This window comes from Amblyomma mixtum, chromosome 9 (assembly GCF_055824585.1).
Source record: "Amblyomma mixtum isolate Tamu chromosome 9, ASM5582458v1, whole genome shotgun sequence".
Classification (NCBI taxonomy): Eukaryota; Metazoa; Arthropoda; class Arachnida; order Ixodida; family Ixodidae; genus Amblyomma; species Amblyomma mixtum.
Genome location: NC_143020.1, coordinates 64,174,606 through 64,188,070, shown reverse-complemented (window position 1 = coordinate 64,188,070; position 13,465 = coordinate 64,174,606). Strand labels below are relative to the sequence as shown.

The window sequence follows — 13,465 nt, the reverse complement described above, 5'->3', positions numbered from 1 at the left end:
GAACCTTTGAAGGTACGACTAAACATAAAAATATGGCAATATTCATGCACTACAACTAGCCAAAACAAATTCAATAAAGTACTTTCAATTTGGGGCCTGTGAAATGCGTCCACAACCAACCAAAGAATTGCTCAACCAAAAAAAGAATGCTTTAGTTGCAATTTCAAGATGAATAGCCAACCAAATGCAGAAATGACTCCTGCCTTACTTTTATGATTACTTTTCACCTGAAACTTCCTAGCAAAAATATTATGTCAAACAACAGACAAAAAAACATGTATGAAATAAATAAAAAGACGCTAAAAGAAGACGCATTATCACAACTAAGAAATGCAGGACAATTTGAGAGCCTAGAGGAGATAGTGCGTAACTTGCAAGGAACTCTTACAAAAACACACAATGGCTACACGGATGCCTCTCGCGTTTTGCCTCCATCGAAACGCGGCGGCTGTGTTTCGATAGAGGGGGAACGCGAGAGGCGCCCGTGTGCTGTGCGATGTCAGTGCATGTTAAAGATTCCGAGGTGGTCGAAATTATTCCCAAGAGCTCTACTACGGCACCTCTTTCTCTCTTTTTTCTTTCACTCCCACCTTCCTCCACGGTTCAGCCAGATATGTGTGACGGATACTGCGCCATTTCCTTCCCTCAAAAACCAATTTACCAGTTTATTTAATGAGCCCTCAGACTCCAAGAAAATGGAGAACGAAAAAATTCCACAGCACATCATAGAAATCGAAGGAATACAGCGTAGAATACAAGAAATAACCTTGAATGAAAAAACCTAAACATAACAGGATCCAAAGGTTACAAATAACAGCATTAAAAGCTTACAGATAGGAAGGGGCAATAAACAAATAAAACAATGATCCACTTTAACTCGTTAGGCGAGGTGGCACTCGTCACAGGCCTAATCCAAAGGGGATGGCAATAGTTGTCGATTTATCTAGAGGAGATATCTTTGTGCACAGTACAAAGATAGGTCCCGCAATACATATTCTACAGGATAGGAGCATCAAGCTATGGGTTGGCATAGACTGGCCACAGTTCCGCGGGAATCTTCATCTCCCGGCTACTGGTGCTCCTCCAATGCCTGCAACACTGAGAACACACAAAAAAGGCAGAGCACACACACAAAAACGACACTGGCATTGTTCAATATGAATATGGGATGTAGACCTGCTTTTTAAAGCCGTCGGTTTAGTGGAACCAAAACTGAAGGGTATCATGCATTTTTCACTCCTGTGTAGCAGCTATATTAGGGCGCGGAAAAGGGATTTTGTATTTGCATGCCAAGGAGACTACTTCCCTATACAATAAAAAAAAATACTGGTGATATGCCGTGAAGCTGTTTGCATCAATTTTCGGCGTAAACTGCTGGTTACAGGTACCGCCATCGGGATATGGTTAACCAGCTTCCACAAGTCACCATAACGCACCATGAACGATTTTCACACAACGCCACAGAATTCAAAATCATCACCCTTTTTTACCGCAAAGCTACAGACTGCAAAATAACAAACTATTACATTTGCTAAGCGATTAGGAACACTGAAGAATGCAGACATTTGAGAAGAAATGCGAACGGCGCGATCTTCACGAACGTGCTGAATTTGCTAAAGCCTGCTACAAGAAAAATAAAGCGTGGAAAGCTCACTGGCGACCGAGTCAGTAACGGCTGAAAACACATGTGACACCTAATGACTCCGGCAGCTTTCACTGAAGCAGATTTGTCTGTTATTGCGGTTATACACTTCTGCGGCTTTGATGTTACTGGTAAAGGCGTTAATAAGCCCGAATCTTTCGTGATTGCGCGATGACATTTGGCACGCGCGCACAAAGACGGACCACGTCTTCGTAAGCGCACGCTGCAAAAAGTGACGTTCACCGGGTCACACGGAGTTATCCTTTCCCTGTCTGTAGGCCCACAGATTTTCTTCTGCAAAGCTTCTTCGTCTCACAGACTGGCAACACACAATTCAATACGTAAAGCAACAGATAGAGAAACTGGCGCAACCGGCAACACATAAAAAGTGTGAGTGTGTTGATGCCGCCCGCGATGCAGCTTGCGCCATCGTATATTTTCCCTGCATGGTTGGCGTGGGCACGACAGAACAAATATAAACAATAATAAAATTAGGACCATGTAGATAACCTGAATAAAGTATTAATGACGCAGAAAAGTTTGATCTGTGCATAAGGTGCAGTTGATTGAAAACTGGCTGTCAGTTGTGACACCTTCCAGCACGATCGAGAGCAAAACCGAATTTTGACACTGGTTTCGATATCGCACCCAATTTAGCGCAATGCTTTAATTTTATATCAGAATGGCCCTACGCCAAAAAATTTGAAATTTGGGAATAAAATTGCAGCGGTTTCCACCGTAATCGGGCCCACTTGCAGCTCCATATCCCACAAACACCGTCTGTTACAAACCCAAACGTGATTGCAAGAAGCTAGCGGCTGGGCTACACTTCCAGGATACTGCCACCCTATTATTACAGTAGTAACTAGTAACACTAGCATTACACTAATAACAAGTCACATTATTTGTAATGATTAAAATTTTGGGCAGAAAAATGCCAAATAAAATGTGTTTACAGCTTTGTCATTGCATGTCATTGTCACGGGCGCGCCGTGTTGCCTGAACGTGGGGCGCACACCTGTTTGAACCTCGCGCGCTTCTGACGTCAAACGACCAATACTCGCTAAGCCTAGCAGCACTGCAAACACAGAAGTAATCTGAAAATCTGCGGTGTTTTATCGCTAAAATTTTGTGGTTGAGGCAAGTTCAGACAAAGCGAAAGCTTCGTGGGCATTTAGTTGAACGTGGGGCACAGCGTAGCGACGACGACGAATCGGTGGTGAAGCAAGATTCCCGGCCAGAGCCGGCAAGAGGCTCGGTAGTGACGTCCATTCATCGTCGCCTAGCTGGAGAGCATTTAGGAAACATGAGCCACGTTACGGTGCACCGCAACTAGTATGGGAAATAGAAACGCCGTCCCGTTAAGACCAACGAGGTTTTAGCACTTGGACGCGAAACCAGCGAAAAATCGCGGCTGCGCTGCCCATGGAGACCGCAACGTTTTTTCCAGCCCATGCACCGATTCAATAGGGCAAATTTCACGAATTTCCCGTTACAGGAATTTATACCTACAAGAACCCAAAACCTATCTACGCAACGAAGCTCCTGCATTCCCGCATATCACCGACGCCCCGCATGCTACAGAACGATGACTCCTCACCTAGGATGGATGCGTAACTATTCGCTCACCACCGACGTCGAACCACTGGCGTAGCTTTCACCACCTCATTGCTCACTCCTTTATGGTTTCCACGAGCCAGAGTCGAATTCGAATGAAACAGCGCACCACAATGCCTACACCTCGACCGCCATTACCACCGTAGCAATTGCAGCCAGCCTACCTTTTCCATACCACAAGCCGCAGGTCCGTACTCGCGGCCACCGCGCACCCACTGCAAATTCCACGCCATTCGGAGCTTTACCAGAACACTGGCAGTCCTCCGAAAGCAATGCACAGCAACTAGACAAGTCTATATTGAAATAGATCTTTATTCGATAAATTTATTTCGCGAAGGCAGATCCGATCATAACCAGGTTCAACTTTGTCCGGCTGGAGTTCAGGGGGAAGGAGCACCTGCGAAGAACGCACGCACAGCGAACCCAGCTGTGGGTTCGAGCACATACCAGCCTCACGGACAGCTTTATCTAATCACTGCAACTTAATTTGGTTCCGTACCCGTTGCCCAGTGTAGCAATACGTATCGCGACGAGCAAATTGTGTACAATGTTCGGTGTAACAGCACAGCTTTCACTCACCCATTCTCGCACCTCTCCTTACATCCGCTTTCATACTTCCTCAGTCGCCCATTCTCACACCACACACAACCCCACACTTTCATACTTCCTCACTCACCCATTCTCACACCACACACAACCCCACACTTGCATACTTCCAATCGCCCATCCTCTCAAACCGTTTTCTTTTTTTTTTTTGAACACTTGTCGCCCCGTGTCAATGTCGAGAAAGAAGAACCCGACACCAGAACCAAACCAGCAATTTACTTTCGGTACACAGATACAAAGCATCACTACAGTGACAACGCAAAGCGAAACCCCCAAGGCCCTGACAAGTTACGTCAAAGGGAGGGGAAAGAGCGGGACGGGGCTAAGTGACTTACCATCCAGAGCTGAGACTCCATTGCTGGTAGAAGCTTGCAGCAAGTCGGAACGAAAAACCGCAATGGCACGAGACGCGAAAAAAAGCGCGTGATGACTGCAGGCTGGATGTCATCCTCGCAGTGGCCAGGCAGGACGAGGTGGTCTGAAGATCTTCCGAAGGTCCAAAAAATCCCCAATCCACTTGGAAACTCGCACCGCGAAAGCGCCGAAGATAAAAATGACACAAGAAACGGGACAAATGACTGGGCGTCTTCTGAGAAGCCTCCGAGGTCGAGGCAGCGAGGGAAGATGATTTTACTTAGTCGATTGTACAAAGCAGGGCGATACAGAGAATACAGCACAGCTCTTACATAACCCAGACAAGTTAACCATTAACGCATTGAACGGTGGCGGCCTCAGGTGGAGACCAAATCTCCATGTAACATGCCTGAATTCCAGAACCAGAGACCAGCGTTGGAATAGAGCCCGATACAACCGTAGCACCCGCACTAACCCGGCGTTGCAGCCGAAGCTGAACCCCGAGCACGACGGGGGCTAGGGCTGTCGTGGGGCAAGAGAAGGGGATAGGAGAGAGGACGGGGTAACGTACCATGAGACGGCGTTGACTGCTGCTGCTTGTCCGGATGATAATTGGACGGGCCGGCGATGGCAGGAACACCAGAAGTGTCCGTGTACATCACCATGGCGCCAGATGCGCCGTCCCCGGACGACGCCGCGGCAGGAGGGGCGGCAACGACAGGCGATATCGCCTGCTCGACATAGGGTATTAAACTAGAAGGCGACGGCTTGATATCCACTGAAAACAGAACAGCAAAGGTGGCTTAGGCTTCATGGCTGAACACACACGTATTACAACTTACCTTGACTCGAGATGTCTGAAGGCAATGAGGCTTGAACAGGAACAAGTGCCGAGTTGTCTGCTGATGTGGACCCTGTGTGCCGTGACTCGTTCCCGAGTGCTTGCGATGATGAGGCGACGTCCGCGAACACAGGTTCCTCCTACGAAAGGGCAAGCAACCATAAGCACTAGAAATAAAAACACGGAACTTTACGGAGTCCACCGCACAGACTCTTAAAAGGAGCACAACAGCAAGGGAGCACCTACGTTCTCCGTCGACATAGACTGTTCCACAAGGTTCGAAGGCTCCACCTCAAAGTCTGCATCGTCGCCCTCCCCCAGGTCGTCACCAACCGAGTCCTGCTGAGTATGCTGCGAGGTGGTCAGAGAGTTTGTGGCCTTGGCGCTGGAACCGAGAAGTGCGCCTGAAGGCTCGGCCGCAGAAGGCTCGGCCACAGTGGAAGAAGTCCGACTCGAAGGAGACTCCGCCGGAGGGGCGGGCACGCCGTCGCTAGACAAACTACCGTCCTCAATAATTTCGGGACTCTCCTTGATGCGCGTTGCCGGCGGCGCATCTTCGGAGTCGCTGGATGACCGCCGCCGCGGTCGGCCTCTCTTACGTTTACTACTTAGCGGCGGAGATTCGGCACGAGGAGTGCCCACAGGTTTAGCGTCCGCACCGTCTACACTCACGAGCGCGCCTTGCTTGTTCTCACCGGTGAATTCGGCAAGACCTTTCACCTTCAACGTTTCCGCGGTGTTGAGTAACGCGCTCAGCTGGTCTTGCGATACGTTGACCTCGCCGCGGTACATGAACTCGACAATAGCTTTCACGTCCATGTAGCGCATGTCCTTCATTATCACAATGGGGTGCTTGCTGGGGTTCTCGACGAACAGCGTTTGAAAGAAAGGGCTGCAAGCGGACAGGACAATCTTGTGAGCTTTCAGAGATAAACCCTCGCACGCTAGGGTCACATCCACCAACGCTTCGTTTGACAGCAGCTGCTCGAACACGGCCAGCATGTTCGACTGGTGGTGGTTCCACTTGAGGCAGAACTGTTGAGACCCCATCTCGGCTCGTGGTCGTCGCCGCGGCTGCAAAAAAAAAAAAGTCACTGCAAATTCGCGAACGCATTGGAAGTAAACAGAATCCAACATGTTGAAGAAAAAATGGCTGCATAAGTGCGCGCTTGCTTGCTTTCTTTCAGTTTCGTATTGCGCCCATCATTGAAACTTCTAAAACAAAGCAGCGCTCGCGCGCGGGGTGCGGGCGCTCGCGCCCGAGGCGCCTGCGTCTAGGCGGCCAAGAACGATTATTAGCGGCTCTGTTATTCCGGAACACGCGTCTGTACAGGCGCGCGCGCACGCACACATTTTGCTCCGGACGCAGCAAGGCTGTAGCAGCATTGGAAACATTGGACTGACAATTTTGTAAACAAGACTGACGTAAACAAGTTCAAACGCGCTGCGTAGAAGCGGACGACTTTTCACCACTCCCTCCGCCTTTCCTCTCGGGCCCGCAGTTAGGAAAAAGAAAAGTAAAAAAAAACTCAAATGCGAGCGAGAGAACGTTACGTAATTGCAGTGTGTGGAGTGTCATACGACAGGCTGGGACGGAGCGGTGGGACCGTGGCCCCCGCGATAGAGCAAAGAGCAGCGGCGCGCCGCCGGAGCCGATCACGGAGGCCACGGAGAAAGTTGATATTGGTTTTTCTCGTCAGATGGCTCAAGCGTATCACATCACAAAAAAGTGTTCGTTCACAGAGCTGTGTTTAGTCGCGAACAGTGTATTCGTTCTGACTCGGAAAATCAGGCCGTCGAGCATGGATGGGGAGAAAAAAAACGCAGCACACAACTACGCGCGGCGAGAGCGAACGCTTATTTTCGTCGCTAGACGGCGCAAGCGACCCACGTCGCTTTAACGTCGTGCGTGTACAAACCTCCGGTCGGCGAACACGACGTCGTGCGTATACAATCGCTCAAAAGAGTACCACAACGCAACCCGAGACCTCTCCTACACAGCCTATGTAGCTACTGAAGTCGTTAACAAAGAAAAAAAACCAAACGAGCACTGCTTGAACATTAAGATATCAGCCACATGCCAATAAGTGACAACTCAAAATCTCGTCGTTAACAAAGAAAAATATCGGACTAGCACTGAACATTCAGAGGTCAGCCACAAGCCATTATTTGTCAGAATTCCTAAATCTCCCTCGTATTAACGTATTACACCAGTCCTAAGTTAACGGGCCTCTCCAATGTAAGTACTGTCACACAGTAGTATACATACCTATACAGGACCAGTCATTCACGTTGCAGCGGCTCACCGCAAGCACGGCCGTCCTACTCGCGTCCTCGTCTCTCACTGACGGCCGCAACGAACATCGTCCCGCACTGACGAAAACGAAGCCACGGGGTCTCCCACTGTGCGGCCAAGCGCCAATAGAAAGCCGCCGTTCGTTTCCCGCGCTTTGTCAACCAATGGCAGCGCACAACGTCGACGCACGCGCCGGGCGCTGAGATGCGGAGGGAGGAAGAACGGAAGAACGGATGAGCGAGAAGCAAGGGAAAATGGCCGACGAGGCAGCCGTTGGTCGAATTTTCAAACATGGCGGACGCGGCATGACAAAAAAAAAAAAAAAGCGAGCAATATTTTGATAAAGTGACGCGCTAAATTAGCCATCTGTGGATGACTGAATCCCAGACGTTACGGCAATATCATGTACGAGGCATCTTATTAATCAACAGAGGGCGGAGGGCACCGTTCGTTGGTATTGGTGGAAGTGGCCCAAAGTAGAGGCGATTTCCGTTGGCGGTAGTCCGGCAGGCAGGGAGAAGACGAGGCGCCATGTTGGAAATTCGTTCATTATCCAGTGCACGTAACAGGGCCGTTGGGAAGGCTGATTCTCGCATTTTATCGCTTTTAATACGTTTTATAGGGTTACTTCAAACTGTTGGCGGTCTCTCCTGATACTCCGAATGACATAAACATGAATGACATGAATTTTGACCAATTTCTTTTTGTTCGTATTAACAGCGCGGAATTTTGCTCGAATAAGCACAAATGCGTTCTCACAACCTCGCTTCTCTGCTTTGAGCAGCACAAGCAATTAAATAGCTTTCTGCTGTGCAATTAATTCTTGCCACAAAATTATCGGATTATTTTGTCGTCTAAACAAACGACCGATTACACAAGCGCTTTCGTTGAAATTACTGCCTTGAGCAGGTTTTACAATGCGCATTCTCAGAAACAAAGCTGCTTACCAGCACGAAATTTCGAGTGGACGCATGACCCGTGCCAGTTCGCAGACAGCCGCAGATGTATGCATGTTGTTTATTTTATCATTCTGAGAAATTTTCCTGCGATACAAATGTTTGCTTTGTAATGACTTCGGTGTATGCATGATGGTCGTAGTACGCTAACTCAGACACATATTTGCTCGAGACGTGTATTTTTTTATTTTTTCACGTTACTGCAAGCTTTTTGGTTAGCGGGCCGCAATATGCCTTCTGAGGGGATTCTAGCACGTTTTGTTTTTTCACAGATGCAGAAAGCGTTACGACAGCATATAACAACGGCAGGAGTCAAGGATTTGTGCTGAATTAACCCCCGATTCTAACGCAACTCCTTCGCGCTAACTAAAAATTGGTTCTGTGGCTCTTTCTGGCGAAATTGATATTTGTTCGGTCGCAGAATGTGCATCTCTTTATTTTTGTAGGATTCTTCTGTTGCAGTGGTTTTTACGCTTCCAGTCGACGTTTTTACAGCTGGGAGAAAACACGGAATGGAGCAAGGCGTCAACGTTTCTATCCCGCCGGAGCAGTTTAGAAGAGCAAGGTTCCGGGCTAGTTGGTAATGCTTTTAAAGAAAGAACAGCGCGATCGAAGAAACACGGACATACGAAGAAATGACACACACACGAGTGTGTGTGTGTCGTTTTTTCGTATGTACATGTTTCTTCGCGCTGTTCTTTCTTTAAACGGAGCAGTTTGTGTCCCGTTTTCCGGCCTACCGGCTCATTCATCGTATCATGTTGTGTGGGTCATGACGACAGACGCTGTTGTTGTTGTGACTGAGAGAAGGATGAAAAGGAAATTGCACGGGCCTGCTACTGGCTCGAGCCAAGCCACCACCGCTGCCACATGCAGATAGAGGAGAGTTAAAAGATTAGAGAAAGGAGAGAGAGGAAAGGAAAGACGCGCGTCGCAGCAACAACTGCGTCCGCCGGAGCGGACGCTGCTCAAAAAACAGATAAGCGGCCGAAGCCGCGCTCGCCGAAGCTAGAATAACACACGCAGCTGCAATGACTGCCTTTGTAATCTGCGATATGCGTGATAGTGCGTTCTGCACTTTTAAATCCGTAAAAGTCGGTCGCATGGTTCGCTTATAAAAAAAATAACATCAGGGCACTGAGTCACAAGCGCAGTATTTTATTTCGTGCACAGGTTCACACGGCTTTGCATAAACTGGCATGAATAGCAAGCCGACAAATTCGCATGCCGCTAATGAAGATTTGCGCGAGTGTCATGCCTAGCCAAGCACTAACAAATGTAAATGAATGTGCTTAAACTGTTAGCTGCAATTTTTGCAACGACAGTTGGAACTGTTAGGCCGCCGCGGTGGCTCAGTGGCTATGGTGCTCGGCTGCTGGCCCGAAAGACGCGGGTTCGATCCCGGCCGCGGCGGCTGAATTTCTTTGGAGGAGAAATTTGAGGCCCGTGTACTGTGCGATGTCAGTGCACGTTAAAGAACCCCAGGTGGTCGAAATTTCCGGAGCCCTCCACTACGGCGTCTCTCATAGCCTTAGTCGCTTTGGGACGTTAAACACCATAAACCAAACCAGTTGGAACTGTTGCAATATAACTGCTCAGTTTTTATATATATTCTCAACACTGCATAAGCATGCCACTAATGAAGATTTCCACGAGTGTCATGCCTAGCCAAGCACTAACAAATGTAAATGCATAACTGTTAGCTGCAATTTTTGCAATGACAGTTCGAACTGCTCACTTTTAATATATATTGTCAACACTGCATAATTTGCATCACAGACACATTTGTAACACTGTCATATAAAAAGCATAAAACATCTCATCTGTAAAGCTGACTGTCAGCCAGCATATACACAACTATAAAAACACAAAGCCTGCAGAAAGTGTACACAAAGCTGCATTTTTTGTTAGCAGTTTTGCACCAACTGCACACTTTGCTCTGTGTGACATTTCAGCCAGCACATGCAGTGTATCCCTGAATTGCACAGAACTGAAGGTTTGATGTACTGGAATTATCATGTGAGTTTCAAAATTTCTCTTAAAGTCCATGTTGTAAACCACCTGTATGATCACAAAGTGCCAATTATCAAAATTTGTAAATGATGTGATGCCTCTTAAAAATATGCATAGTGCTCTTGAAAAGTAGCAAAGGCTACAGTAATGACTGCACAACCAAGCAAGTGCATCCAAGCAAGTGCACGCTGCCAGATTAGCTATTGGCTAATCGCATTGGCAACTTCCGGGCGACGAGCGAAATTTTCTGTGAGTGCAGATCCGAGCGACACGACAAGCGACACGGGTATTTCGCTTCGCGCGACGGCGTCGCTCGTCGCTTGTGTAAGTGGAAACAAGCGATTAGTGCATCGCGCCAATCCTCGCCGACATCGAGCGGAAACAACGAAGTGCGAACGTGGCGGTCTGCGAGCAACTGACCTCAGCTGTACCGGTCACGACTGGTCCAAGTGGGCTGAGGGACTCGAGATCATTTTTGTAGGATGCAACACTACGGCGGATGCACGCAAGAAAGCGCCTCATCATAATATCGGCGAAAAACACAGTAAGTCCCCTTACGCGTTTTACGCATGGCTCAGATGGCTCCATGCGTGAGTCAGATGGCTCCCTCGGCACTGTTACTTTGGAAACGCCGACCTTGAGATAAAGAAAAAGATTATCCTTGCCTCAGTGCCGTCTCGTATCCGGAAGGGCACTATGCTACAAGGGTGAATGTCTTGGAACGTTGAATGTGGTGTGCCCGAAATCTTCAAGAGCGCCGACCGCGACGCGAGTATGCCTGCTGCGCACAAGCGTGGTCAGCACCGTAGCCGACAACACAGCATAAACGTCAGACAGATGCCTTGGAAAGGCCTGAGGTGAAAGATGCTTAGTCTAAACCCCGTAGCATTTTTTAGACTGTGGTTGAAGCATTCTGGCGGTGTCCGTTCCACATGCATCCCGGAGAATTTCTTGACTGGTTACTTGTTACAGTTCATTTTCGCCGCTGACGTGTGATGTACCGGACTGATACGGCTTTAACAAATGAACAGATCCAAATTAAGAGTACTACCCTATTTTTTGACGGCTCTTATTCGCTACTGAGAAGTTCGAGGTGTAAAGCTTAAAATATCAGTGTAGCTGGAGAGAGCTGGAAGCGGAAGCAATTGATAATAAATTGTTCTAGTGCGACAAAAAGTGCTCTGAAGTGCCGTTGTGGTCTTCTTGTCGCGCGACGGGCTCAAGTCTCGAGCTCGCAAACAACCTGCTAATAATGTGTTTTGCTTCCCATCTTCGTTTCTTTCTTTTTGGTCTTTATAGGTGAGGTGCATTTCCGCCGTCAATGCACAGAGTCATGGGAAAATCGTCTGCTAGCTACTTCCGGTTCCAAATTGCTCAACTGATTGTATGCATCGCCCTATTCACCGCGTAAGTTGACATCGTTTATGCGATAAATAACTCTTGGTACTAGTCACTGATTGCACTGAAGCATCGAAAGAGAAATTCTACTTCGCCTCATGAGCAGTCTGCAAGTTGATTTGCCTTGTAGCCTGCTGCAGTTGTGATTTTAGGGTGACGAAAGGAGCCTGGTACCTAACGCACTTTTAGCTCTAATATGGTACGTTGCGCAGCGCAGGGCTAATCACACATGCGATTGAAGTAAGTAACGTGGTGACCTTGACTTCATGCAACGTATTTCCAACGGATCACTGAAAGCAGTAAGTACTCGATAAAATATTTCTGCTCCACAACACGCGGGCAAGCCATTTCATTTTATTCAAGCAGCTCCGTACAACACAGCGTGACATATATAATCTAACGCCTCTACTCTCCTTTGCGGCGTGTACCTGAGTGTTCTCACATGAAATGCCGCCTGCACTTCATCTGGAATAACAAAAAGGCGACAAGGCGATTTATTACTGCACCATGTGATGTGCTGAGACGCGTGCCTCGCGCAGTGGCATATATGGGTCGTCTGCTAGCACACTGGCGGCTCTACACGCTGTCAGGAAAATATGAGCATCGTCTAATCAGCTGCACAGATTGCAGTTTACCAAAGTGCGGCAAAAAACGGCTGTATAATGACTTATGCGCTAAACATGTCGAAACGCACACAAAATCACCCTCAGCGCATATGCACAACAGACGTGGACTACGGCGGCCGGCATATATCAACCATGAAAAAATACTCTTACCTCTCCAGATTGTCCATTTCTGCGCTCAGGTCATGTAGATATGTAGTACGGGCTTCTCTTTCGATGCTTCAGTGCAATCAGTGACTAGTACCAAGAGTTATTTATCGCATAAACGATGTCAACTTACGCGTTGAATAGGGCAATGCATGCAATCAGTTGAGCAATTTGGAACCGGAAGTAGCTAGCAGACGATTTTCCCATGACTCTTTGCGTTGACAGCGGAAACGCACCTCACCTACTGTCTTTGTCATTCCACGCCACGATTCCTGGTTTGGCTCACATGGACTATCTCGAAAGGATGCCTTAAATTCCTATTGCTCTGTTCCCTATTCGCAGCACTTGCAACCCAATGAGCAGTCAAGTTTCTGTTGATGAAAATTGCTATTTGCGTTAGCATGGAAGGTAGATCTTGAGCGTACTCTCTCTCTTGAAAGACGGCCGTGAGAATATCAAGATCAATTTTGGTAAACTGTCACATGGTTTTATCTAGCCAATCAGAGGCAAGTGCTTTGAAATTTTTAGGACAAATTTCTCCTGGTCGCTGGGGAAATAGACACTTTTTTCTCCCTCGAGAAGACGAAGTGATGGGCCCTGACACTTGGCACAACAGCAGAAACTCAGTACAGATATTCAAATACTTGAGTGAGACCACACATATCTGTCACATGTGGATCACGACAACCTTGCGTCAACAGTATCAGAGGTCATTTTGATCTGGCCATGTCACTTTCAGAGCATCACTAGTAGCTGAAAGCCTCGGTTTGCATTTCTTGAAAGCCACTGCTGTGCTGAATTTTTCTTTGCATACGATTAGGTCCTAGAGACTTAAATTCAAGGCTCAAATGAAGTTTTATCAACTAGTCTGCTTTTCCATATGCAGGCAAAGAATGTGCACAAATGGCAATAAAAAGATCAAAATAATTTAGAGTAAAGATGAAGTGTAATGCCCTTAGACCCATTACATTC

At 47.8% G+C, this 13,465-nt stretch overlaps 1 protein-coding gene across 4 annotated transcripts in view; it reads right to left on the bottom strand.

Annotated features, from left to right (window-relative positions):
• LOC149329380 (uncharacterized) overlaps positions 1-7,471 on the bottom strand; it is a 31,464-nt gene extending 23,993 nt beyond the window's left edge. For 3 of the 4 annotated variants that reach the window (XM_089560219.1, XM_089560221.1, XM_089560222.1), the window contains exons 1-4: positions 7,330-7,471; positions 5,307-6,134; positions 5,062-5,200; positions 4,791-4,997 (exon numbers count right to left, since the gene is read on the bottom strand). In XM_089560219.1, coding sequence (XP_089416345.1) covers positions 4,791-4,997; positions 5,062-5,200; positions 5,307-6,110 — 1,150 coding nt within the window. In that variant the 5' untranslated portion in view covers positions 6,111-6,134; positions 7,330-7,471. Of the gene's footprint in view, positions 1-3,555; positions 3,657-4,790; positions 4,998-5,061; positions 5,201-5,306; positions 6,135-7,329 lie in introns of those variants that run through there. The other variant, XM_089560223.1, reaches the window with a different exon arrangement.
• Positions 7,472-13,465: the final 5,994 nt, after the last annotated feature.